General features: G+C 39.0%; 3 protein-coding genes across 5 annotated transcripts; 1 reads left to right on the plus strand and 2 right to left on the minus strand.

The window, feature by feature from the left end:
• Positions 1 to 3,466: 3,466 nt before the first annotated feature.
• On the minus strand, positions 3,467 to 4,960 carry sdhaf3 (succinate dehydrogenase complex assembly factor 3). The gene is made up of 2 exons (XM_085446583.1): positions 4,661 to 4,960; positions 3,467 to 3,881 (listed from the first exon to the last, which is right to left on the minus strand). Exons 1-2 carry the CDS (start codon positions 4,835 to 4,837, stop codon positions 3,687 to 3,689), a joined length of 372 nt encoding a protein of 123 aa, XP_085302709.1. The 5' UTR covers positions 4,838 to 4,960; the 3' UTR covers positions 3,467 to 3,686.
• A 6,348-nt stretch (positions 4,961 to 11,308) lies between these two features.
• rpa3 (replication protein A3) lies at positions 11,309 to 14,034 on the minus strand. Its single transcript, XM_085445735.1, has 4 exons — positions 13,859 to 14,034; positions 13,650 to 13,724; positions 11,569 to 11,680; positions 11,309 to 11,488 (listed from the first exon to the last, which is right to left on the minus strand). The coding sequence occupies exons 1-4, from the start codon at positions 13,955 to 13,957 to the stop codon at positions 11,406 to 11,408; spliced, it is 369 nt and encodes a 122-aa protein (XP_085301861.1). The 5' UTR covers positions 13,958 to 14,034; the 3' UTR covers positions 11,309 to 11,405.
• Positions 14,035 to 14,168: 134 nt separating this feature from the next.
• umad1 (UBAP1-MVB12-associated (UMA) domain containing 1) lies at positions 14,169 to 25,250 on the plus strand. 3 transcript variants are annotated; one of them, XM_085445734.1, is made up of 5 exons: positions 14,169 to 14,279; positions 16,838 to 16,926; positions 21,194 to 21,279; positions 21,687 to 21,851; positions 22,894 to 25,250. In XM_085445734.1, exons 2-5 carry the CDS (start codon positions 16,845 to 16,847, stop codon positions 22,945 to 22,947), a joined length of 387 nt encoding a protein of 128 aa, XP_085301860.1. In that variant the 5' UTR covers positions 14,169 to 14,279; positions 16,838 to 16,844; the 3' UTR covers positions 22,948 to 25,250. The 3 variants fall into 3 exon arrangements, with proteins under 3 accessions (XP_085301860.1, XP_085301858.1, XP_085301859.1); XM_085445732.1 differs by having other exon boundaries at positions 14,171 to 14,279; positions 21,687 to 25,250; XM_085445733.1 differs by lacking the exon at positions 14,169 to 14,279 and adding an exon at positions 14,400 to 14,477 and having other exon boundaries at positions 21,687 to 25,250.
• The last annotated feature ends 935 nt before the right edge of the window (positions 25,251 to 26,185 follow it).

Consider the following 26,185-nt stretch of genomic DNA (forward strand, 5'->3'; position numbering starts at 1 on the left):
CCACATTTTTTATTCTTTGGCAAATCAACTGCAGTACATACTCAAATGGATCCATCTTCCCTCATCATATATTACTTGGTCAGACATACAACAAAAGCCTCGTGGAAACATTTTCTGGAATATCTAATATTTAACTTAAATCAGTTTTCCATTATTATTATTAATCACTCCTGTTCTTCCTTCTTGGCTTGTTACCAATGTCATTATTGTTGTTGCTGGTTGTTATTATAATCCTTAACACAATCCAATATTTGAATTATTAATTTTTACTACAAACAGCTATGCTAAAAGAAAAGACGATGATAGTGGCAATGACAGCTTAACATTATTGCCATTTTTTTGTGTTGCTTACATATTCCATTTAGTGTTGTTGTATTATTATATATTGTCATATTGTGTCACACACACAATAGCTGATTAATTAGAATAAAGATTCTATTCAACACTGGACACAGGTAATCACAGAGGATTGATCCCTGTAAGAGAGGAGAAGCGTATTACTCCGCTGAATTTGAACAGGTAAGTCAGGAGGATATTTTTTTAAGGAGTAAACATGGCAGATTTTCTTACTTTTGAAATTTTAAGAGCAGTGATTCTGGAAGCATGCATCCAGGTGAATGTTTGGTGGAGAGGTGAAGTGAGAAGCCAAGATGTCCTATCCTTGAGTCCGGAGGATTCAGGAGGGCAGGTGTAGCTGAGATATAATGTACTGAGTGAGTCACAGTGAACTTTCTCAAACTTTACTATTTAAATAGAATTTTTTTAATACTAAGGGTCCACATGTCACTGTTGTTTCCAGTGGGACACTGCTGTTAAGCATGTTGCATGTGTGGGGGTTCCCAGCCAGATTGCATGGACTCCACACTGGTAAGGCACATTCTCTGTAGCTCCTTACATTTGGTGTATTTTACTTTACTAAGTATTAGTTCTTAAGGCTAAAGGTCCCCAAAGTGCTTTTGATTACTTTGAATGAGAAAAACAGCATTCAAAACTGCCATCATTGTATCATGGACAACCCCTCCCACCCCATGCATGCCTCCATGATGGACTATCAGAGCAAACGCAGCAAAAGACTCATTGCCCCGAAATGCAGAACTGACCACCACAGGAAATCCTTCGTACGGGTGGCATTAAGACTGTACAGCTCTTCCTCACTCTGTAGCGGATTTTCCTGAGGATTAATACCAAAGTTATTCTGTTCCCATAACTATTTATTTTTCAGGATATAGTCATATAGTTACTTCGTTAGAGTTATTTGATATTATATTTTGCACTATCCTACGGTATATTACTGTATACTACTAATATATTCTTATTGTATATATTGTATATCTTATTCCTCTGTCTCTCTTGCTGCATTCAGCACGTGTATGATAAAAGAATTTCCCTTGGGATAAATAAAGTTCTTATGTTATCTTATGAAGAGAGGCCTACTGCTGTGTGTGTCGGCTGATTTTGCTGCTGCATTTTGTCTTTTAGGTATGTGTAAAGATCCGAGTCACATATAGATTTTGTTTTATGTGTATAACGAGTTCGTTCTACGGCTGCATGATAAATAGTATTTAACATTTAGAGAAAGTTCTCATAGCCATCTCCCAGGCGTAATATTATGTAGAGCTTCTTTCAATACTACTGACATTTATTTAGACTCTTCTTGTCTTCAATTGATCTTTCTGAATTAGCAATTACTTCTTCTAAACCAAATGTGTCAAACTCAAGGCCTGCAGGCCACATACATTTATATCCGACCTAAAGTGTGTAACTGAGTTTGACACACCTGCCCCAAACCATCACTGTGTCCTTTAGACTCCATTCCTGCAAGACTGCACAAAGAAGTCCTGCCATTAACAAATGTTTCAATCTTAAATATGATCAACCTATCTTTATTAATAGGCTATGTACCACAGGTCTTCAAGCTGGCAGCAGTTAAAGCATTACTTAAAAGGCCATCAGTTAACCATTAGCTAATTATAGGCCAATCTCCAACCTTCCTTTCATATCAAACATCCTTGAAAGAGTAGTTGTCAAACAGCTAACAGATCATCTGCAGAGGTTTATTTGAAGAGTTTCAGTCAGGTTTCAGAGCTCATCACAGCACAGAAACAGCTTTAGTGAAGGTTACAAATGATCTTCTTATGGCCTCTGACAGTGGACTCATCTCTGTGCTTGTCCTGCTAGACCTCAGTGCAGCGTTCGATACTGTCGACCATAATATCCTATTAGAGCGATTAGAACATGCTGTAGGTATTACAGGGACTGTGCTGCAGTGGTTTGTATCATATCTATCTAATAGATTTGTTCATGTAAATGGAGTCTTCTTCACACACTAATGTTAATTATAGAGTTCCACAGGGTTCAGTGCTAGGGCCAATTCTGTTTACATAATAAATGTTTTCCTTAGGCAGCATCATCAGAAGCCATAGAATTACATTTCGTGCTATGCAGGTGACACCTAACTTTATCTATTCATGAAGCCAGATAAAATACACCAATTAGTTAAAATGCAGGAAAGACCTGGATGGCCTCTAATTTTTTGCTTCAAAATTCAGATAAAACTGAGGTTATTGTACTCTGCCATAAAAATGTTACAAATATAACATCTAACCAGATGCTTACTCTGAATGGCATTGGCTTGGCTTCCAGTAACGCTGTGAGGAAACTTGGAGTAAAAACTCATCTCACAGCCCATTGTTCGCCAGTGGTGATAGTTTCAGTAATTGTGCAAAGGTATGTTTTATAAAGCTGTGGAAACCTGCAGCCAGCTGAGACTAAAGAATTCACTTGGATAAGTGAGGAAACATTTCTCCCACTGAAAACATCCAGATGAACAGAATCAACTTTTTGGGATTAAAAAGTACGCTTGTCTTGACTGCTTGGCTGTCTCAGTCCACATCCTTGGGTTGCTTTTTCTGTGCTGTGTCACAGATGTTCAAAATATTTAAGAGATAAACAAGAAAACTGCTTAGTTTCTATTAGAGCTACCAATTTAGATAAACACAAACCTAGTGCAACTAAATTAATAGTGCTACAGCAAATGTAGTAATATTTACATAGCATTTTTCTAGTCTTACTAAGCACTCAAAGAATTCGATCCTACAAGCCACATTTTCATATTCACACAAATAGACTTTAATACATCACTTTACTCTATGCCTTTTAGCACTTGTGAAAAATCTAACATTCACACTCACAACTCTGATGAACTGGGAAGAATTTAGGATTCAGTACTTTGCCCAAGGACAATTGAGGACCAAAACACTGACCCCCCCAATGAGTAGATGACCCTACTCTAAACATGCTGGAGCACATTTACGTGGCAGACATTAAGAGCTGTCTAGAGATTTTAAAGGGCAGAAAATGCTGAAGAAATGCAGGGCAAAATGCAAACGGTCACTGGACAGCTGTACTGTGATACAGCTGGATGTGGAGTGACCATTATGCTTACATTACTAGCGTGCTAATGTACTTCAGGAGGAGCATGACATCACTTTTATTTGCACCAAAAAAGGGTCACACAAAGCAACACAGAATTAGTACACAGCATTTTAACGTAATCAAATATTCTTAAAAGACTCCTTAGAGCACCACCCTTTACCTAAAGCACTCACGAGTTTAAATTCATCATAGTCATATGTTGTTTGTTTTTGTCTTCTTTCTGTCCAAGCACTGCTCTCTGGCCTGCAGCTTCACTTCCTGTCCTCTTGTATGTCAAACTGTCTTTTGGATTTGGTGGATTCCACCATGAGTTCATACAGTTGGCTGATCTGTTCATCCTGGAAATCATTGAGCTTTTTATGTGACAAGTGGTCTCCAAACTTTACTGAGTTGTATCTTTCCCCAGCTGACTCCAGAACCTGAGTCTGCAGAGTGTTCTTGTAGTTCTGCAAGGGAGATTGGGGATGAAGGAAACAAACATCAGGTTTGAGCATTTAGCATCTGCTCTCCCACACACTTATTAAACATTGTGGCTGCTAGATTTCATTTATTGCCATGAAATGAAATATATGCATTAACATGAATGGAAAAAATCTTTATTGGGAATAATTATATTCAAATGATCTGAAATCCTGTCTTCCTTTTTGAATCAGTGAGAAACGTTTCATATATTTTTTATTGTTTCTTTGGATTAGGGCCTAATTTAAATCACACTAAATAACTACTAATCATCAAATCATTGCTAAAACAGCATCCAGTGGTGTAGGAAAATGAGGAAAAGCAGTAATATTAGTCAAATGACATGTATTTAAATGTTCTTGAGCAGTAACGGATATTCATGATGCACTTTTTGCTATGCTTGAGATCCTTGAGCTCAAGGTCACAGGTCATAAGTCACCAGAGGTCGAGAGGAGATCACCCAGAGTAAGTGAAATAGTTATAGCACCTTCTGGTAACTTTTTTTTTTTTTAATACACGTAGAATACTGTGAGAAGACAAATTATTTCATATTTTGTCATTTTCTGTCTCTATTTTCAACAATGCGTTAACATAAGGATGATAATTTATTCTATTTGCAAATTTAACCAAATGTCTATTGGACTATGAAGTAAAATGGTGAAAATCTGCAGATAAAGAAGACAGTCGGCACCTGTACCGTAATATCTGAAATATAGTGCAACAAAAGTCTAGCCGCGGCTGGCTTGACCGCCGTGACCCGCCTTACCTCCCACTCTGTCATGAAGCTCTTGACCTCCTTGGGTCCTGCACTCTTATGTCTTCTAAACTCGTCCTTCACATATTGGTCACCAAGGGCTCGGAGCTCTATGGGCAGGAAGCGGTGCAGGACCAAAATTCTCTTGTAAAGTGAACGGACTCTGGAGACGTGAGCGCACACCGCCATCAAGTGCACAGAAACCGTATCTAACACGGCAGGATTAAAGAAATAAAGGAAAACGGCGACAGACAGGACACAGTACCAGACCACAACATTCCCAAGTACAATTACTCAACTGAAGTCCGGAAATTGGTCTTCTTCGTTTAGTCAACAAAGTAGATGACTGGCGCATTTTCGCCCCCTCCTGGGTGCAGTAGACTATTTCAGCCGAAAAACCTTTTTATTGGAAAGTATTTTCATCTCTTAACTTTTAAAAATTACTTCATCAAAATGAAAACTTCATGTTTGATTATGAACGAGAGAAGCAAGCAAGATCAGCAGCCAGTGTGGCTGATTCTTTGTTGCATCATGAAAAGTCTGCTATGAGAAAACTCTTATCATCTTTCTGTAATTTGATGATTTTTTTGTTTGTTTGTGTGCGTTTCTTTATAGGCAGTCCAAATAGACATTATTCATTCTCATTTGATCAAGTCCCAGAAACTACTTTCTTGTTGTTATTTCAGTTTTGGGCATTTAAGCTTTTATGTCTACAAACATCTATGACATGTAGTTTAGGTCCCATCTTCAATTTACAAAATATGTCTCTCTTTGAATTCCTGGCTAGAGATACAAAAGACATGATCATTTTTCAGTTTCCTCCAAATGACTCTCATTAAAATCACTGTAGTCACTGTTTAGCTTTTCTATCAGCCTCTTCAATCCACTGCAGTTCTTGATAGAGATTAAAAAAAAAAAAAGTTGAATATCAGTTGACAGCTGGATTTGAAGGAACTTAGCCTCAAAGACCTGGAAATTCATTTGATTGCGATACATTTAGAGGAGTTAGAGTTTTCACTGAGTAAATATCATCAGATTGTCCTCAGTGTCTCTATTATCAAACCAAAGGCTTTAGAAAGGTAAAAATCTTCCTCACAACTGTAAATCTCTCATATAACTGAAATTTGGGGACACATGCACACATACTCTACTGCTAAGTTTTTATTGAAAATTATGCACTTTAATGTCTCATTGCACTCTGAAATGAAAAGCATAAGCAATAAGCAATTTGAGTTCAAAAAAGAAGTAATGTAATTTATAGACCAAAATATATTCTGAACTTTTGACTCATCAAAGTAGCCACTTCTTGCAGATATAACAACTGAACACACACGTGGCATTATTTCTACAATAGAAATCAAATATTCTTTAGAAAGTTCTTCCCAAATCTGTTGCAAAGTTCCCATAAATGTGGACCTTGTAGTTTGCTTTGCTTTCACTCTGAAACTGTAAATAAAAGTCGCCACTTTCAGGGATTTAAATAAAGCTGTCAGACCAGAATATGGATCACAAGTCCCCAAAATTCATAGTTTCTCTTCATATCTTAATTTTTCCTCCATGGATAGATGAAAAGAACATTACTTTAGGGTAGGGTAGTGCGTCGGGTATGTGTCTGAAACCTATGAATAATTATATAATGCACACTAGTATTCTGAGTCTTTAATTGAGCAAATCAGACTTAGCCCTTAGCGAATACACAATACTAGGAATAACATGATTTATGGGTTTGAAGTTCAACTAAATAAAAAAAACCATAATTTGCAGTTACGTAATATTCTGAAGATGTCACTTGGATGAGTGACGAAATGTTTCTCCCACTGAAAACGTCCAGATGAACAGAATCAACCTTTGGGATTTACTGGATGATCGATCATGCATCAAGACATTAAGACTTTTACATTTGCTTGATACAAATTGAATGCAACTTAATCATTTTACATTTTATTAACTTTGAACTCAAGAGACTTCTAGTACAACACTTAATCAATATGAACACTGTAAGTATGATTTAAAAAATTAGTAAAAACACTTCTTATGATGCAGTTAAATCAGCCCAGTTTTGGACCATGTATAGCACCACTATTTTATCTAATTAAAATCTTCTATTTATATGTTACACAATTTAAAACAGCAATAACCTTAAACCAAGAGTCATATTTAATTATTTTGAAACTAAGTTTAAGTTTCCCATAACTCTGTATTTGATACGATCAGTATAAAAAGTATTTATTGTTAAGTTACAAGTAAAGTCTCAAACAACACATTTACTGCGACACATCTCATGTCAACGACCCCTCCCTCCCAACTTTAATAGCACACTGTCATACTCATCCAGTACACTTTATACACTCACACTCACCAACAGACCCACTCAAGATATCACTTTCAACAATGAGTGACGTGGGGGGGGGGTGTCTTCCTGCATCCCTGTTTCATACACCCTGCCCGGGACGAAGGTCCACTGGTGGTTTGGGTGCTGCTGGACGCTGGCTGGTTATTTGAGCACTTAGTGCCCTGTTCTCAGGTTGTGCCAGGGCGGCTGGCTCTGGTCGGCTCCTTGTTATCTCTCTCACACAATTTGGCCGTGGGTGCCCTCCCTCATTTTCCTGCTGGGATTAGATGTGCAGTTGTTGCTGAGATGTACTGTTATGTTTTCAGTAGTCCTGGGGGCTGCGGATGACCCGGATCTCCTGGATCTGTCTGCCTCTGGCTCCTGGGGAGCATTATTGCAGCTTCCCATGATCATTTCCAGAAAAGGAAAAAACAAAAAACAAGGAAAAAAGAATGACAATCAAGCTGCATTAATACACTGTTGCCAAAACAATATTGCAAATTTAATACAAACAAACAATAATTCCATCCATCCATTTTCTTCCACTTATCTGTAGCCAGGTCACAAGGAGAGCAGCCTAAGCAAAGAATCCAGACCCCCTGTCCCCAGCCACCTGCTCCACTTTACCCAGGGGAACTCCAGTTTGTCCTGGGTCTCTGGGGCCTCCTCCCGGTGGAACATGCCTGGAAAACCTCACCTGGGAGGTGCCCACCCCAACTGGCTCTTTTTGACGTGGACGTGCAGCAGCTCTACTCTGAGCCAGCCAGAAGCCACCCACCCCCAGGTGAAGGAACATTTCTGCTGCTTGTATCCGCAGTCTTGTTCTTTCGATCACTACCCAAAGCATATGCCCATAGGTCTGGGTAGGGACGTAGATTAACAGGTATGGAGGTGCAAAACATTGTCCATTCTGACTCAATGTCCTAAGCCTCCCTCACTCCCTCCCTGTTGAACTTCTTTCGGAGGTGGGAGTTGAAGATTTCCTGAACTGGGGCCTCTGCTAGGCATTCCCAGCACCCTCACAATACATTTGGGTGTGCCATGTCTGTCCAGCATCCTCCCCCCCCACCTGACCCAAAAGCGTGTGAACAGAAAGCAGCTGCCAGTTTTAAACAAAAACATTAATAACACAACAGCAGCAGTGATGATGACTCTGGCAGTTTAACATGGAGCTGGAGTCTGTTTACACGCAGCAAAGAGGAGGAGCCGTTGCAGAGATGTGAGCTCAGGCTGAGTGGAAGAAAAACGTGTTTCTAGCATCCTTCCTGTGATCACCATTTAAACCTTTCAACCACATTTTAACCAATTTTCACTTGATTGTCAAAACTACAAAAATCTGAATCGCTGTCCAAATACTTACGGGTTTGAGTTTGGGTGTCATACTTGACAGTACTCTCTCATTTCAGTCTCACATCAATTACATAACCCTTTCTGCATACTATCACTTACGTAACATTAACCGACTTCGTCCCTTCCTTACTCCCCATGCTGCTGCCATCCTCATCCATAGTCTTATTACTTCCCAGATCGATTATTGCAACTCCCTCTTATTTGGTCTCCCCAGTAAGTCCTTCCATAAAATTCAACTTCTTCAGAATTCTGCAGCTCGGGTCATAACTCGTACTCCCTTAAGAGACCATATTATCCCATTTCTTCAATAGCTTCACTGGTTGCCCATAGAAGCAAGGATAAACTTTAAAATCTTACATCTCATATGTAAGTGCATCCATAACCTTACCCCTCATCTCTGTGATCTGCTTCATATCACCACTGTTTCCTGCTCTCACAGATCTTCGTCTGTCACTCATCTTGTTGTTCCTTCTGCTCGTGTCATCACTGTGGGGAACAGAGCTTTCTGTCACTCTGCTCCTCGGCTCTGAAACTCACTTCCTTCAGTCTTAAGAAATATATATTTATATATATAAATATATAAATATATACCCTGAAGCTCCCAGGTCTCTGGTACAGGACCTGAGCTTGAAGGATTGACCGCCCACAGGGGTGAGCGGGGATATATATATATATATATATATATATATATATATATATATATATATATATATATATGTACACTCTTATATAAATATAGATAGAAATATAGATTTCCTTTTTAAGTCACAGCTCAAAACCTACCTGTTTAAACTGGCCTACTTGCTTTAATACTGATCTTACTTGCTGTCAAATCGGGGCCGATGGCGCGATATGGCAGCCTCGCTTCTGTCAGTCTGCCCCAGGGCAGCTGTGGCTACGACTGTGGTTTGCCTTCACCAGTGTGTGAATGTGAGTGAATGAATAGTGGAATTGTAAAGCGCTTTGAGGGCCTCGAAAAGCACTATAAATGCAATCCATTATTATTAGAACTGTTCAGAGAACAGTTGTTCTGGAACCAAACAACCAATGTGTGTTCATATTACAGGTCTTCACTTTAGCTTCTATGCTCCCATCATTTGTTGCACCCAAAAAATATTTTTCAACATAACAGAACCCGTTATTTTTAGGTACTTTTGGCCCATGCCTCTGTAACACTTCTCTGTTCAGGGTAAATTCTCTGATTATACTGTCCTCTGCTGCCAAGTACGCTCATAACAGAAGTGTTTACTGTTTTTGGCTGCTGTTGGGGGGGTGGGTGGGGGGAGTGTAGAAAGAAGGCAAAAAAATATTTTATTTATCCTAGCCTAGCTTTGGAAATTTGTTACAACAGTAATTTTAGTAATAAGGAATGTAGAGCAATACAGAACTTTGCTAAAACTGAGACTAAATGTATCGCAGCAGCAAAACATTTAAAATGGCTATTCCACTCCTTTCCAATACAATTACCTCGACGCAATTTCTTTTCCTGTTAGCAACTGGGTTTGTTAAGCCCAGGGGTCGGCAACCTGCGGCTCCTTAGTCCTTATACTGCGGTTCCGCGTGGTTTGGGAAAATAAATTAGAAGTAATTGGCTGTATTTTATTTATGTTAGTTCTGTTTTTTTAACTTGTAGTTCTAAACTGGAAGATTATTGTGATATTGAAATATAAAAATAAAATTATATTCTATTATTTTTTCATCGCTCAAAATAAGCGTCACACTCGCGGAAGCCGGTGTATCCGCCGAAACGGCGTGCCTTTATCGAGACTTTCAACCCCAGGTAGGCCAGTTATGGATCTTCGGATCCACATTACGTCAGCAGCTGTTCTTCACCGTGAACTATGTTAAAAACAAACACCGCTCACGCCTCACAGATGACAGCTTACAGTCCTGCGTAAAGATGAAGTGACTTCGTACAGCCCCGATTTGCAGACGCTGTGCGCAGAGGTTCAGGAGCAGAAGTCTCATTGTAAACATATCACGGCAGGCCCGACGATGTTTGCATGAACACGCTTTTCAGCATCTCTTTAGTGACCACTTTTCACACACGGTTGCTGTACGCATACAGCCGGCTGTAGCTTTTCAGCTCACAGCCCGACACACACCAACACAACAGCAGAGAGAGCACAGACGTTAAGGCGACGAGGCGTGATTGCGGGTGCAGCTCAGGTGCGTCGCCTCCCCTGCAGCGGCGCTGCAGACCACGCCCCGCCACACACATTAACCAGGTAAAATACATTTTTAGGCATAATGTTTTTTTCTTCAATTATTTTTTTAAAGTCAGGTCAAGGCTCCAAAAGCCGATATAAGGGTGGCGGCTCACAACAGTTTTTGTTTGCTGGATCATTTTAGTTCAGCTTTCCTTTTGTTATATTTCTTTCAGTTCAAAATGTGTTAATTACATAAATAAAATGTCATTTTCTCTGTAGCACTTCATGGATTTCATAAGCAGCACACCTTAGTTGTTCACACAAAGCATAAATGTAAAAAACAATATATACAGTGTTATCTTCATTTTAGATGTCAGAAAGTATTTGCGGCTCCCAGTGTTTTCTTTTGCGTGGAAACTGGCTCCAAATGGCTCTTTGGGTGTTAAAGGTTGCTGACCCCTGGTTAAGCCATTCAGCTTCTATATTTTGTCTCTACATTTAACCTTTTTATGACTCTTAGTTCTTGTGCTGCCAAGAAAATGTATTACAAATGAATTATGAAGTGTAACGCATTCTACTCTCCGATTGGTTTGAAAGCTCAGCTAAACATAATGTGAAACTAGCTGAAACTGACAAGAGTAAAATTAGCCAGCTGAACACTTCCCATTCAAGTGTCAGTGCTGTAAATTCCAGTCTGTGCCACTGTGGACATGAAATTCTGCTGTTGCTGTCACTCTATTGTGTCTTTTAAATTTGTTTATATTTGAGTACATAAAGTATTACCCACTTATTTTACAGTTTATCATAAAAAAAGAACCTTCAGTGACATGTGATTAACAAAGGTTTTCATTTTAATGCAAATATTTTGTACCACACTATTCTCTCCAACATGTAAAATGAGACACAAAAACAATGAAGCCAATCTTCATCCACTTGCAGCCACTTCAAACGGGTAGTACTGAGGAAAGTCGTGAATGACCTTCAGGGCTTCGTTATACAGCTCCAAATCTGTGGGATAAGCAGACACAGCACACTGTGAGTCACAGATCAGGAACAAAACTTTACTCAATCAGTCTAGAGAGACGTACCAAAGGGAATGCCTTTGTCCTCTCGTAGGATGTTGTATGTGGTGGTGGTTATTACTCCTTTGCTGGACACCATACCAATGACCTCCACAATGCCACTCAGCTCTTCTTCAAGCTAAGAAAAGAACCAAATAGTTATTGAAAGTTTCTGAATGAAATTTTAAACCAGCCATTTTGCCAACACTCCACCTTCATTTTGCATTAATATTTTAATCCCCCCTGTGTTTATTGAAAGTCAACAATCTCTGCTCAAGACTTTCAATTCAGTTAAATTTATTTATATTTTAATATACTTTTAAAACAATATAGATGTAGGCAGATTAATATAATAAAGCAAAGCTACATCTTTAGCAATCAAGGCTTGGTCTGTACTCATTTGTCCAGTAATCCTTAATCCTCTTAATCCTTAATGCTCTAATTGAATTTCATTCTTGCCTGAAATAGGACATACTTCTTTCCCCTGCTAGAGTAGGTTTCTTAACAGAAAACTCATTGTTGCAGCCATGGGCAGCCCACACTGACCCCTGTAGACTGTTTTTTGTTTTAGTCTCCTTGACTCCACTGTTCTCTTATTAGTTAGCTAACATAAACTAATGTGAGTCTATCAACTGCAACCAACTACGGGTGGGCGGATATATCGAATATGCTTGATGTATCTTAACTGATTTGTTTGTTTGTTTCAATTTTTATATGTTATAAGCACAAAAGAGCACCCTTTTTAATTTCAGTTCTTTTATTTTGTCTCGTGAATTCTTGCTTTTTTTTATTGATATGCTCTTTGTTAAATGCAGTGTTGGGCAAGTTACTTTGCAAAGGTAATTAGTAATAGTTACTTCTTTAAAAAAGTAAGTGAATTAGTAACTCAGTTACTATATTCTAAAAGTAACTAATTACTTGGTAAAGTAACTATAGCATTACTTTAAAAAAAAAAAGTTTAACCCTGTGGGGTCCAGGGTATAATTGGCTGTTTCTGACTACTTTTCATTTACCTCTAAATTTCACCTTTAAAAACTGTTTTTCTTTTCAGCACAACCTCACATGTCTGAATTTACTGTTAGTTTTTCCATTTTGGCATTCTGTATTAGCACAATAATCTAAAAATCAGACTTAAAAACATAAAATCCGAGTAGAAGAGTTACGTTTTTTTACTGTTTAACAAATCATTTTCATAACTTGAAATGCAAACAGAAATTGTACATTTTAAAAACCTATGCACAGTTTTTGCAAACAACAAAGTTAAATGCAGCTATTTACCTAAAAATGCAGCCAATGCATTTTTCTAACAACCATTTCAAACTATTCAGAACAATCAGGTATTCTGCATCAAATAAGATGGGACATAAATTATTGGTGCCTCTTCAAAATATAATTTCTGTCCACTATAAGATAAAGGCCACTATGGAAAAGAAATAGTAAAAACTTATGATTTACTCATGAAAGTGGCCACTTTCTCATTACTTTCATATATTGTTTTAGTAAGTATCCAAAACATACAAGTTTCATTATATAATTTTTCAAGGGATCTTATATCTGTTTTCACTCTTGTATGCTTTTCATACAAGTTTCACACAAGACAGATACAAACTTTATAAGATTTATATATTTTTTTTCCATATGGGCAAGCTTGCAGGTATCAGGCTTGTGATGTTCCCCACGCTCTTATTCCCATCACTGATTAAATGTGTAGTGTTGACCACGGAAAGAAACATACTGTGACTAACTACATAACTATGACAGAATAAAGTTATGAGTGCTGTATTTGGGAGGAAATCTATCTAGGAATTGATCATTAACACTGAAATCTCCCCTCATAATTACAGTCACAGCTGTATAGTTGAGCTTATCCGACACGTCGTTCAGAATACTGCAGCGACTCCCTGTGCGGGCAGGCATAAATAGAAGTGACTGTGTGATGACGATGCGGCGGCGAGCGAAGCTCCTACGCGGAGAATATGACCAACAACAACGGTACAAGCAAACAAGAGTGGTCCACAGACCAGTTGTACCACATACTTCGTACCACCAGCACCGCTCACCCTGAAACGTGTAGGCAAACTGATGCCATAAATTATGGCAGTACTCACAGGTTCGTTCAATTCTACCGTAGCGCTCTTTCCTTCTCCATCAGACACACTGAACGTTTTTCCTGTTGGGTGAACCTGGTCAAGAAAAGCAAAACTAATACTTTATGTCCTTGCTGTTAACAGAGTGGGCCAGTGCATATATGCAGGTGTAGGTTAATCCATATTTATAATTGTTAAAAATAGTTTAACTAGCACCAGCCAAAACCCACCTTTTCAACGCGCCCAACGAAGCAGACACCTCTGCCAATGTGCTGTGACAGCATAGAGCAGTTTATTCTTGGTTTAGAAGCGTCCAGTAGACTTGCCATCTTTACAGTTAGCTTCTTTCACGTTCCTGGACCTTCGACAGCGCAACACAGCGCGGGAAACGCGTAGTCCTGACCTTTAGTACAAAGGCGCAGCTCAGGCGGGCGGCTTACCCAGATTACATGAAAAAACGCGGCACTTGAAATTACGGCCAAAGGGGAATACAAAACAAGCGCCTCTCATTTTTCCAAGCCATATCCGTTGTGCTCTAACATTTTCTTCCGCGGAAACGACAACGAATCATTCCGCTACATATTGCTGACAGCACGAATTTTACAAAAAAAGAACACTGATCATTTCTACGTGGACAAGGACCGCTTTAAGGTCAGTGAATTCACCGTCATAATAACTCGGGTGATCCTAAAGGGCGAAAATATGATAGAATATTCTGATATTTTTTGTAATGCTGAGCGAAGGTAACACGAACAGGAAGTAAACGAGTGGCACCAATAACTGGCAGTAAACACTAAAGGAACAAGAACTGACTTTATTAAGGCTTTCTGAATTCGACAAGTAACGATAGTAAGAGTGCCATTTTCACTTTCTATAGAGCCATGGCTGTTGTTTGGGCTCTCAAAACACGACCGAAGGGTAGACAGCGACCAGGGTCACTTTAAAAGAAATGTATCACTAATAAGTTGTGATGCATTTCTACATTCATATGCCCATGAAAACCTTAAATACGCCCGTTTGTTTAAAGTGATTCAACGTCGTTCGCCTTGGCTTTCTCTTTGACTAAATTATGTGTAGAACGGATTTGACGTTTATCGTCAGTTTTCAGAACAAAGATGTGAAGTCTCAACAAACAAGGACGTTCTGTGAACGTTTTTTTTTAGCGAAACTCCATTCTTGATAATATCAGGCAATAGTCCTGTAGAGCACCGAGACTGTAAATATGTAGTGAGATCTCAGCAGAATACACATTTCACAAGTCGTTAGCAGACTTCTGTGAAGTTAAAGAGATGCGTCTTTCAAAATGGGATTCCACACATTGGAGATACCGAATGAAATATACTGTGGTTCACTACGCATAATGTATTTTTATTTTTGTGGTTCCAATACAATGACTGGAAAAAAATAAACGGGATTGAGACAAAACAATGGCCCAAAGATGGGATCCAGAACCGAAATACGTTACCTGCGCTCACTCTTCAGCATAAAATCATTTCTTAATATATTTGTTTAATATTTTCCTGGTTGCTTCTCTAAATGTTTGCTGCAGTTCAACCAGCATAAACTTTGAACAAATGCAAGTGCAATATTTCTGTAATTTCTATTAATGAATTTATTTGTCACTAACAGATATTCACAGCACTGATCACATGAAATGTCAGCCTATAATAGTTATGGTGTAACAACACAGTGGTTTAGTAGCACAGTGTGGCTGCTCAAGTCAAAGAATGGATGTTGATAAATTATATATATTATATAAAGGCGGGTAGAAAGATATATTCTGTGTGGCAGAACATCCAGGCATGGCAGAACGATAAGTGAATGACAGAACCGGATGCATATATCGTGGCGAAGTTACGGTGTGGTGTAGTAGATGTCTTTATGAGGAAGTATTTTTAGATGACTTGCTGAGGGACTCATTTCTATCTCGTGTTCTTCCTGTCACGCGGCTCCTTGAGATCTTCTGTAAACAGTGATATACCTGATATGTATGGGATACATAGTCAGACCTCTTCAATAGCAGACCATTTGACTTCAAAGTAGAAAAAAAGAACAATATTGGTTGCATTCCAATAAGAATGGATTCTGCTTTTTGGATCAGAGCTAGTTTTAAAGCCTGCTGTGTTAGGGTGGACAGCTACAAGTAACAGGTATAGCCTAAAAGGTAGATCAACTGAAGGTTTTCAGTTTGAATCCAGTTTCAGAGGCTAAATGAAAAAGAAAAATTGTGTTTCTTAACATTGGAATGGGTGTGACAGCAGAGGATGCTGGGTATAGAGTGAGATAGAGGCAGATGATCTGTTGTTAAAATCCCTAAAAGAGGGAGCAGCCAAAAAAAAAGAAGGCGACCATTAAGCTGGGATGAGGAATACATTTTTTTACAAGTGCAAATAGTGTACTCTGTAGTGCTATTTGTTTGCTGGAATTCATAGGTGCCAACAGAGAGACATTTATCTTTAAACAAATATTAAGGATTCTGTGCTGCTGCTCTCACACTGGTAAAAGTCACAGATAGGTACACCTTCAGGGCTGCACCAAAACACACAAAGTAAGGAACACATGACAGAATCATCAACTTGTTAAATTAGCAGCACCAAAAATAGTTAAATTTAAGCAGTTTTCCCTTAAAATGTTACCCTTGTTGTTCTGAAGGTAATGCCTGTGAACTCACATGTTGGAATTCCAGACCTGGCACATCCAAACATATTTTGAGGGTGTGCTGGGAGACCCCTTTCTAGACTAAAAATTGGTACACTACCTGACTGTGGTAGAAGTGGTAGAACTTACAGATTTAAATGTCTAGTAGCAAATTCAGTGATTTCAAACAAAGAAAAAGGGGGAAACTGTCTCCTCAGTTAACTGAGTTATTCAAAGACATGGGTATATTTTTTCATGACATTATTACATTTATCACTTGCATTTGCATACCACACAAGAAACTAAAGCACAATCCTAAAACTTTTCTCAGGTTATGTAAAAACCTGAGAACATTCCTAAGGGTTCCCTGAAGCTTCTACAAAACTAACCTTCAGATAACAACCTGAAGGTTGCTGTTTCTGTTTACTGACATTTGAACTTCGAGTGAATCAGTCTGTTGTTATGCTTTCTCGACAGTAAGCATGATAAAATGAATGAATGCGAAACGTATAATGCACTGGCTCTTCATCTAACCTATTGCTTCTTCTGTTTTTGGGTTTTTCTTTACACAGGTTTATCATGTGGAGCTTGTTTGGACTGCGTAAGGACTCAAAGAAGTCAACCCCAGACAAGGAAGTAGATGGAGGATTTGTTATTGTTGGTAAGGAACATATTAAAATGAAACTATATATAAAGCTGAAGTTTACAACTTGTTTTACAAATTTTTAAGAGTTTTTCTTAGTGATGTATGGTTATCTGCACATTCACATACAGGTATGCACCTCTGACAGGAAGCACTGTAATGTTAAAATGAACTCACAACTCCAGAATGTCAAATCAAATCAAATCAAATCACTTTTATTGTCACATCACATGTGCAGGTACACTGGTACAGCACATGTGAGTGAAATTCTTGTGTGCGAGCTTCACAAGCAACAGAGTTGTGCAAATACAATAATGTAAACAAGCAAAATACAAGAATGGCTACATCTGAAACTAATAAATATATGTCCAATATATAATAGTATAGGCATTTCTGGATGAATGTGGTTGGAGTTGTGTGTTTTGTTCCTTTCAACCATCATCATACCCTGTAGCATGTACTGCATGACAAAAGACCAGTGGTGTTGTGCATTGCTCTTATGTAGAGCCTACACACAGTTTTACTGACTGGTGTCTCAAACTTAAATGAGTTGTGAGCCACTGCTGGCACTGTCACCTCTTGTGAGGGCCACTGTTCAAGTGGTACAAAAAGCAAACAAACAAGAAAACACCCACAAATATTTCCAAAAATGTTTTGTTTGTTGTTTTAAAATTTTAAATATTGTATAACAAGACAAAACTGCAAATGTGAACGCACAGAACGCACAATTTAGATAGATCTCTAAATTGCTCTTTCTCTCTAAGGTGCTATAGAAAGTTGTCTTCCACTAGCTTTAGGCTTTTCTGAAAGCTAATAGTGTCACATTTCAGTCTGGTTTCAAACCACATCATAGCACAGCACAAGCACTTTTAAAAGTTTTTAATGGTCATTTATTAATTACCGACTTGGGCAATTCTCACGCTTTTAGACCTAAGTGCTGAGACAGTTATCCTAATCTCTAGACTAGAGAGCTGTGTTGAGTCACTGCTTTTGATGGTTTAGATGTTATTTAACAGACAGAAGCTTTCTGTCAGGTTAATTGAGTTTTCTTCAACACCTGCTCGCCTCACTTGTGGGATCCCCCAAGGATCCATTTTTAAGTCCAATACTCTTTTTAACTCTTAATACTCCATTAGTTTAAAAAAAAGAGAGAAAAAACAGAAGTGGTACCTTTTGGACTTCCTGACACTCACTCCTCTTTTAAATGTCATCCCCTATTGATCAGTAGACCCACAAAACCCCTATACAGAAAGTTGATTCCAGCTGTCTCATTAAAACATCTAATCCCTGATCCTGTTATCCGTACCCAGATAGTGCAGGTTTCTGGAGTCAATGTGGCTGAGGCCACTTGCTCAGCCTGACTCCCTTGACGTCCAAGTGTCTTCCCTGCTTGGCCTGATATGAACAAACCAGAGTAGCCTTGCAGGTCAGATCTTATAAGTAACACCTGTTATTGCAGCTCCCGTGTCGTTTGTGGCACTTGTTAATCTGAGTTGGTTTTAGAGGCCCATACAACAGGCCCAAGGGAAAATATTACTTGGAAAGGCTTGAGCAGCGAATCAGAGCTATTTGGACTAATATAGATTAATACTTAGATTTATACCTTTATTGTTCCACAAAGGGTCAAAAAGGGAATGTCGACAGTTTAGACTTTAATTGCAGGTTTTTATTAAAGCAGCTGGGCAGGAGCAATAAAATAATAAAAAGAAAAACATTAAAAAAAATAATCAAATCACTTAAATTCTATTAATTTAATTAACTCACTTTAAGGTTATATGCATGTTTTGTTCTTGTCTTTGAGGGGAGAGAGGTTGGTGGTGTGGTGGCCACTTCCAGCACTGAAGATGTGTTCCACTTCACTGCTCTGTGTTAATGGGAATAATCAGTAAACCAGGTTTCCTTGATAGATTCCACATCTTCTCAAAGATGGTAACAAAGCAGGTAACAGCTTGGAAGTCTTGAGAAGCTGCAACTTCCACTTAGAAAACGATGGAAGTTCAAATCCTTCTCAGAATTATAATCCAACCCTGATGATGATCATAATGATGAAATAGGGCCAAATGCAATCTGTGAGTCCACCGTGGACAAACTCCCCTTGGCGCCTTTGTTGGAATCTCCAACGGTAAACTTCTGGAATCCAGTCCTTTGAACTGCTCATCACGCAGGGCTCCGGAGACTGACCCCCAACGCCTCCAGGCATCCCAGTTTATACTTGTTATGTGCCCCACTCGCCCCACCCTTCTCTCTCTCTCTCTAATATCTATTTAACCCATCAGTTGTTTACATAAGATTCACTAATCTTCAGCCCCACCTTATCGCTCTCTCTATCGTTCTCTGTTAACATGGAAAATTTAATTACATTTGATCATTCAGTCACATATCAATAAGATTTACTTCACATTTCATTCAGTTCAGATTTTATTAGCACGTTCTTTAGCATACTCCCTTTATGTCTAAAGGCTTTAAAAATCTGTGTTTGTTAACCACAATTTACTCAACACAATATACTGAGTACAATCCCCCTTTCACTAAATCACACACTTTAAAAGTCAGACATCCAGAAATCAGCGTGTTGTGTCCTGTATGTGCTCTCATTCACTCTCTTTCTCTCTCACACACACACACACACACACACACACACACACACACACACACACACACACACACACACACACACACCTCTCAAGGCTGTTTCTACACAGGCTGTCAGTTAGGTCTGAGTTAGGCGTGTCTCAAAAAATCATTATTTTATTTTCTTACTTTTATTCTTATTCATCATTTTAGCCAAACTCAAACATCTTTATATTTAACTGATTATGTGCTGATCAGTACTGAGCATAATTAACTCTCAGCAAATTCACATAATTCACATCATAATTCTGTGTTTAACCCTTCCAACATTTAACACTGTTTTTCTTGTTCCAAAATATAATGATGGGTCGGCCACACAGTTCTTATCATCTCAAACTCAGACATGAGTAAAAAGGGCTGATGATGGATCAAGTCTATACACACAAAATCTAGACAACTAGAATAGACATTTCCTCTACTCAGACTACATTTCTCTACTAACAAGTTGATCAGACTTGTATTTTTTATTTGTCTTTGATTACGAATAATCATGATCTGCTTAGCTCTGTTTTAGCACTCTGACCACTTTCATCAAATTGTTATCCCCTCAGCTTTGATAGTAAAGGCAGCCAGGGGGATTTCAGTCTTTTCCAAAGTTGGCCCTTTGGAAAAGCAGCTTCACATTTGATAAACAAAGAAATGCTGCTGTTAGTGCCAGTTTCTCCCAGCTAAGGATCCAGATTCAGATGACATATACCAATTAGTTACACTACATGAATGTCTTAAAGACAAAGAGAGGATGATTTCTAATTTATAAATTAGAAGTAATTTATATAATTTATAATTAATTATAAATTCAGATAAAACTGAGGTTATTGTATTTAGACCTAAAAAATCTCAGAAACACAGTGTCTAACCAGGTATTGCATTGCCTTGGCTTCTAGTAACACTATGAGACATCTTGGAGTAGTTTGTGACCAGGATAAGTCCTTTAATTTGCTTATTAAACAAATTTGTAGGACTGCTTTCTTCCATTTGCACAATATCATCCTGTTCATGCATTTTTACCTCTAGTTTGGACTACTGTAATTCTTTTTTGTTTGTTGGTTTTTAAAGAAAAACTCTCCATATAAACTCTCTGAGCAACCTTTAGTTAATTTAAAACGATACAGCAAGAGCACTGACAGGACTCGACACAGAGGCCATATTTGTCTCATTTTGGCTTCTCTTTATTGTAGTTTTTTGAAGATTGGTGGATCTCTGTCTAGCTTTACTTTTCTGTGACGGTCTTTTTGTACCAATCACGTTACTGACCTGTAATGTGACTCTGTGCTATACACTGGTCTCCCAGTTTTGCCGACTTTTAAGACCTCTTGCTGCCATCAAATTCTGAATTCCCTTATTTGTTACCTCAAAATCAGAGGTCCAGTTTTCTGAAAATCTTCTGAACGCGTTAACTCAAGAACGAGGGAATGTATGATTTAACTTTTTAATTAATTAATTAATTTGTTTGTTTTATAATTGATACCATAGCTGTTAATTGTGTTTGCTGATTATGATGTTTCATGTTCACATGCATCTTGAAAATGAGGTAAATAAATATTTATTAATGAATAGAATATATATATTTTTGGGTGAGAAGCCTTATTTCTTCTTGTTTCTTCAGTATTTGTTTCTAGTAAACATTAAGCTGTCTGTCCTGTTTGATCTCCAGCCGAGACAGTTGAAGAACAGAGACAGAAGCTGCAAACCATGAACGTCACACAGCCCTCAACAAATGTCATAGTGCAAGCATCAAAGGTGAGCAGCATGCCACGATCACTCTTCAAGCCCTTTAACACTGAGCTTAAGCAGAAGCCTCATCGCTCGCCTTCTGATCATTTCACATTTACTTCCCAAGCCTCACTACTTTAGCATTGACTGCTTTATGTCTAATTGGGCACTTTGCTTTAGACTCTAATTATACTTGTAACTGCATGTTTGTGAATTACTGTTTGCGCCATTGTCTCACTGTACAGAAAACTGTGAGATGCATCTATTCAGAGCCTCCACATTAACACAAATGTCTGACACAACCCAGTAATCTAAATCTTATCCAGCAGAATAAGACATAAATTGAACTTCAGGGCAGAATTCGGGCAGAATGTTGCACAAAACTGGTTTCAACATTGTACACTCACAAGGAACATCTCTCCTTTTCTTCATAGTCGTCCTGCTCAACTCCAGATCTGCAGTATGACACAAAGTTCCCAGCAACTTCACACAACACGGGGACAACGATGAGACCTCGAGCAGTGGAAGCACATTCGACTCTTCCAGATCTCCTCGGGGATGTCCCCTTCACTTTGGCTCCTCATGTCCTGGCCATGCAGGCAGGATTCCCCCTCATCCCTGATATATTGCTGTCCCGGGACATAAATTATAATCTAGCCAGCTTTCAATACGACTTCACTTTAGAGAATTCTATTCTTCACAACGCCTAGTTTCTTTGAACTGCAATATTCCATAGTTCACACTATGGGGAACAGAGCTGGTAGGCTGCCATAGCTGACTTTATAACATATTGAAGAGAACAAATCAAACCTCATCTAAATGACACAAAATTAAATTAATTTAAATGTAGGGTTACTGAAATATAATGAATATATGGTCAAATTGTACTGTTGATCCCAAAAAGGTCACAGTTTTATAGGAAATGAAAGGCTTTCTTAAACTCTGTGTGTTGCTCATGGTGTGCTGCTTAACTTAAACGCAGACGGATAGTTTAGGTTGTGATTGCCTAAAACATGGTAAGACATTTTTTCAAGTTACACTCTGTAGATATAATGAAGTATAGGGTTACTGTGATTAGCAAAAGGAAAACTCCAGGTTATTACAACTCTGGCCCCGTTGTCAGCGCTTCAGCTATCCCTTTGAGCAGTTAAGATCATGTTTTTTTCACCTCCATGTAGCTGTTTCCAGCCCCACGGGCTAAGGCCCAGCCAGCGGCCACTCCCCGGGCCTGGCTTCAGGGTGAGAGCCCAGAAACCTCCCCCCAAGTGTAGACTTGTTCCTTGGTTTCTTTGCTTAGACAGCAAAGAAACCAATGGTTTCTGAATTGCTCTTTATTGGTCTCCTCACCCAGGAACAATTGGGAAAGCGTATCATGGCAAATTGACCCAACCACATAGCTCCTAGGATCACGACATACAAACACCTCCACCACAATAAGATGTCGCAATTTCTGCTCTAAAATGAAGAGATTCTGTGTCTATTTTGTTTTCCTTATAAACATGCAATGACCGTTTTGTTGGTCATTGCATGTTTATAAAGTTTGCTGTACTGCATAACCAGTAAAGCAAACAGTTTGGGTTTTTTTGCTATTCTGCTGTTTTTCTTTTTCTAATTTTATTAGTTTCTTCTCTTTTGTACCAGAGAATCTGTTTGAGGCACATTGGCTCATTCCGACTGTTGGAACCGCTGCTGTAGGACATTTCTTCGTTATGGTTTTTCTTCTTCAGGAAGAAAAACCATAACATAAAATGGGTACCTCCAAGCATCCATTACCAGGCCACCTGCTGGCTGGGGCTCAAAACAGATTCCTTAAAAATCAGAGCCACTACAATTTTTGAGAAACCAGCAGTCTCTCATAAAACAGACTGCTGCTGTCTATAACTATGTAAAAGTCATTATATAGGCAGACAACAAACAGACATGCAGCAGACAGCTTGCAACCATTCACGGTTGTTGTAGAGCCATAGCTACATACCTTATATCTTTAGCCTGGATTCCACTGCAATGAAAATAGAATGGCTGCTGTTAATGCGAATGTTCGCACCATCTTCCACGTGCAGAGTTCCTGCACAACTGCCTGACAATATGTGACAGTCTAAGTGAGGACTGACATTCTGTAAAGATCGAGATACACTTTGGATTCAGGTCTCAGCACATCTGCTCTGAGACCTAAACCCACTGTTACTGGTTCCTGTGCCATAAAGGGGCAACTTCTGCCTTGGTGTCTTCCAAGAACTATCCATTATTTTGACAAAGAACTGAATGTTACATAGTAGCAGAATCCACATCACTGGTAAATTTACATCCCCATAACAACTGATGTCACTGATTCCAGTTTAGTGCTCAGCAACTCTGTGGTTCCAGGCCAGTGCCAGCTGCTTGGTGTGTTTTCTGGCACTGGATCCAGCCTTTAATATCCAGTTAAGTAAATTGTCTTTGGATATGCCCAGAACTGCCTTCTTGCTTCACAAGACTAATGTCCCTATTTTTCCTCATCAACATTTTTAACATGTCAAGTTTGTTGTTGTTGTTGTTGTTTTTCTTTTTTTCTTTTTTTTTTGGGGGGGGGGGGGGTTGAACATTTGCATGGTGGCCCCTGTTACAAAAATGGCCTAAGTTATGAATTCGATTTTTCCTCCAAGAAAGAACTAATTTTTGTATTTGTCTGTTTGCCAACAATTCAAACACTATGAAATGTAAACCCTCGTCATGTGAGGATGTTGAACTTGGTTGAAAAGGCACTGACTTGGTCAGTAACATGGTCACTTGAACAGATTTTGAAATTCATACCCTAGGTGCAGTTACTAAAAAATCTTGAATGACTTTCAAGACCTTTAGGTCAAGCTCTCAGTGAGCTTGACCTTAAGGTCAGAGGTCAAGTTTTCTAAAACTTCAGAAGGAAGTCACCTGGGAAATTCAAATTCATACCATGGATTCATCTAATAAAACTCTCAGATTGAGTCTCTGTGACCTTAACCTCAACGTCAGATGTCAACTTTTCTGAAATTCTCTTGGGATTTTCATTATCATGGATATTTTTACTAGGAGGCTGAGAGGTAGACCTGGCAGCCCCCAGTATTTTTAATCCAGTAAATGTACATGCTAATGGTACCTTGCCTTTCCTGAGCTAGTGCACATTTTACTCTGCAAAACATCTTGTGAGCATTGAATATATGCTATACACGGGTTAATTGTATCCCACTTTTTGCATTTAAACATTCACTGCTGTAATCAGCATTAATATATTGATACTTGTACTTCAGATGTCATGAGGATTCATGCAAGTCATGGGTGACACTCAAACGTTACCTTTAGGTAAATTCATATTAAATTATCAATATGCTGAATTCACAGATGGGTTTCTACAATGGATGTAGTTTCAACATCCTGTAAGCTTTTTAACCAGTTACTAGTGGCACTCCGTCACTGTGTGTGTGTGTGTTCCTGTCTAGCTATCTTTGTGAGTACCAAAATCTGCATTCTACTATACTTTTGAGAACCAACAGTCACTTGTGAGGACACACACACCTCACACATTTTAAGGCCTTTTTGATGCTCAAAATGTAGTTTTAGTGTCAGGGTTACAATTAGGTTATGGTTAGGGTTAGGCATTCATTTTTAATGGTTAGGGTTAGGGTAAGGGGCTAGGGAAACCATTATGTCAATTAAGGTCCTCACTAAGATAGCTGAACGGGCGTGTGTGTGCTGTGTGTGTGTAGCAGTGGTCAGATTGACCTCTTAAATTGAGGTTTGCTGAGATGGAATCTTTTTTTGGCCCATCCTATTCCTCGAGAAATCTGTTGGTAATGTGTGGCCTTGATTGTGACTGGGGACATTTTTTTTTCACCATTAAATTGTTGTTGAGCATTGTTTACCTTGTGTCCTTATAGTTATTTTGTCTCCTTTTTTAAAATATCTGGACATTTTATTGCTACTCTTTATATTGCTTTCTTTGGGGAATGTCATAGTTTCAAAAATAAACTTAGAACTTTACCCGTCTTCATACTGACCTGCTTACTTGTTTGGTTTTGGGACCTAATCTTTCTCGACCTGGAACTTGATTACTTTACTCTATAAAATGTCTTGTGAGCCATGAATGGAAGAAGGTACAACATGTATCACTAAACATCACACACACATCTCCTTGTTCAGCTAGCAACATGCCTTTCTGTTCTGCCATGTTGGGAGATTAGTTGGATGCATTTGTTGTCACAGAGCTTCAAGTGAATGTCTAGTCCATCCATTCATTCGTTCCATTTGCCCTTATGGGGGTCATGAGGGGGCTGAAGCTTATCCCAGCTGCCATAGAGTGAGCGGCAGGGTACATCCTGGACAGGTGTGGTAATCTGACACAGAGAGACAGGTAACCATTCACACTTGCATTCACCTCTTGGGCATTTAAGAATCATCAATTAACCTAACCCCACTAATTGCCTGTCTTTGGACTGTGAGAGGAAGCCGGACTATCTGCAGACAACCCACACAAACACAGGGGAACATGCAAATTCCACACAGAAAGGCCCGGTGAGATAATAATAATGGATTGCATTTAGCGCTTTTCGACACCCTCAAAGCGCTTTACAATGCCACTATTCATTCACTCTCACATTCACACACTGGTGGAGGCAGCTACAGTTGTAGCCACAGCTGCCCTGGGGCAGACTGACAGAAGCAAAGGCTGCCATATCGCAGCATCGGCCCCTCTGGCCATCACCAGTAGGCGGTAGGTGAAGTGTCTTGCCCAAGGACACAACAGCCGAGACTGTCCGAGCCGGGGCTCGAGCTAGCAACTTTCCGATTACAAGACGAACTGCCAACTCTTGAGCCACGAGATGGTGGACTCGAACCTGAGAACAGTGCTAACCACCATGCCACCGTGCAACCATGCAAATGAAGAGAATCTAGTAAATCTTTGCTAGTTATAATAGATGTA

The sequence above is a fragment of the Copadichromis virginalis genome, linkage group LG22, assembly GCF_057382275.1.
Source record: "Copadichromis virginalis isolate Kocher_CV1m ecotype Utaka linkage group LG22, C_Virginalis_male_GT1.1, whole genome shotgun sequence".
In the NCBI taxonomy this organism is placed as follows: domain Eukaryota; kingdom Metazoa; phylum Chordata; class Actinopteri; order Cichliformes; family Cichlidae; genus Copadichromis; species Copadichromis virginalis.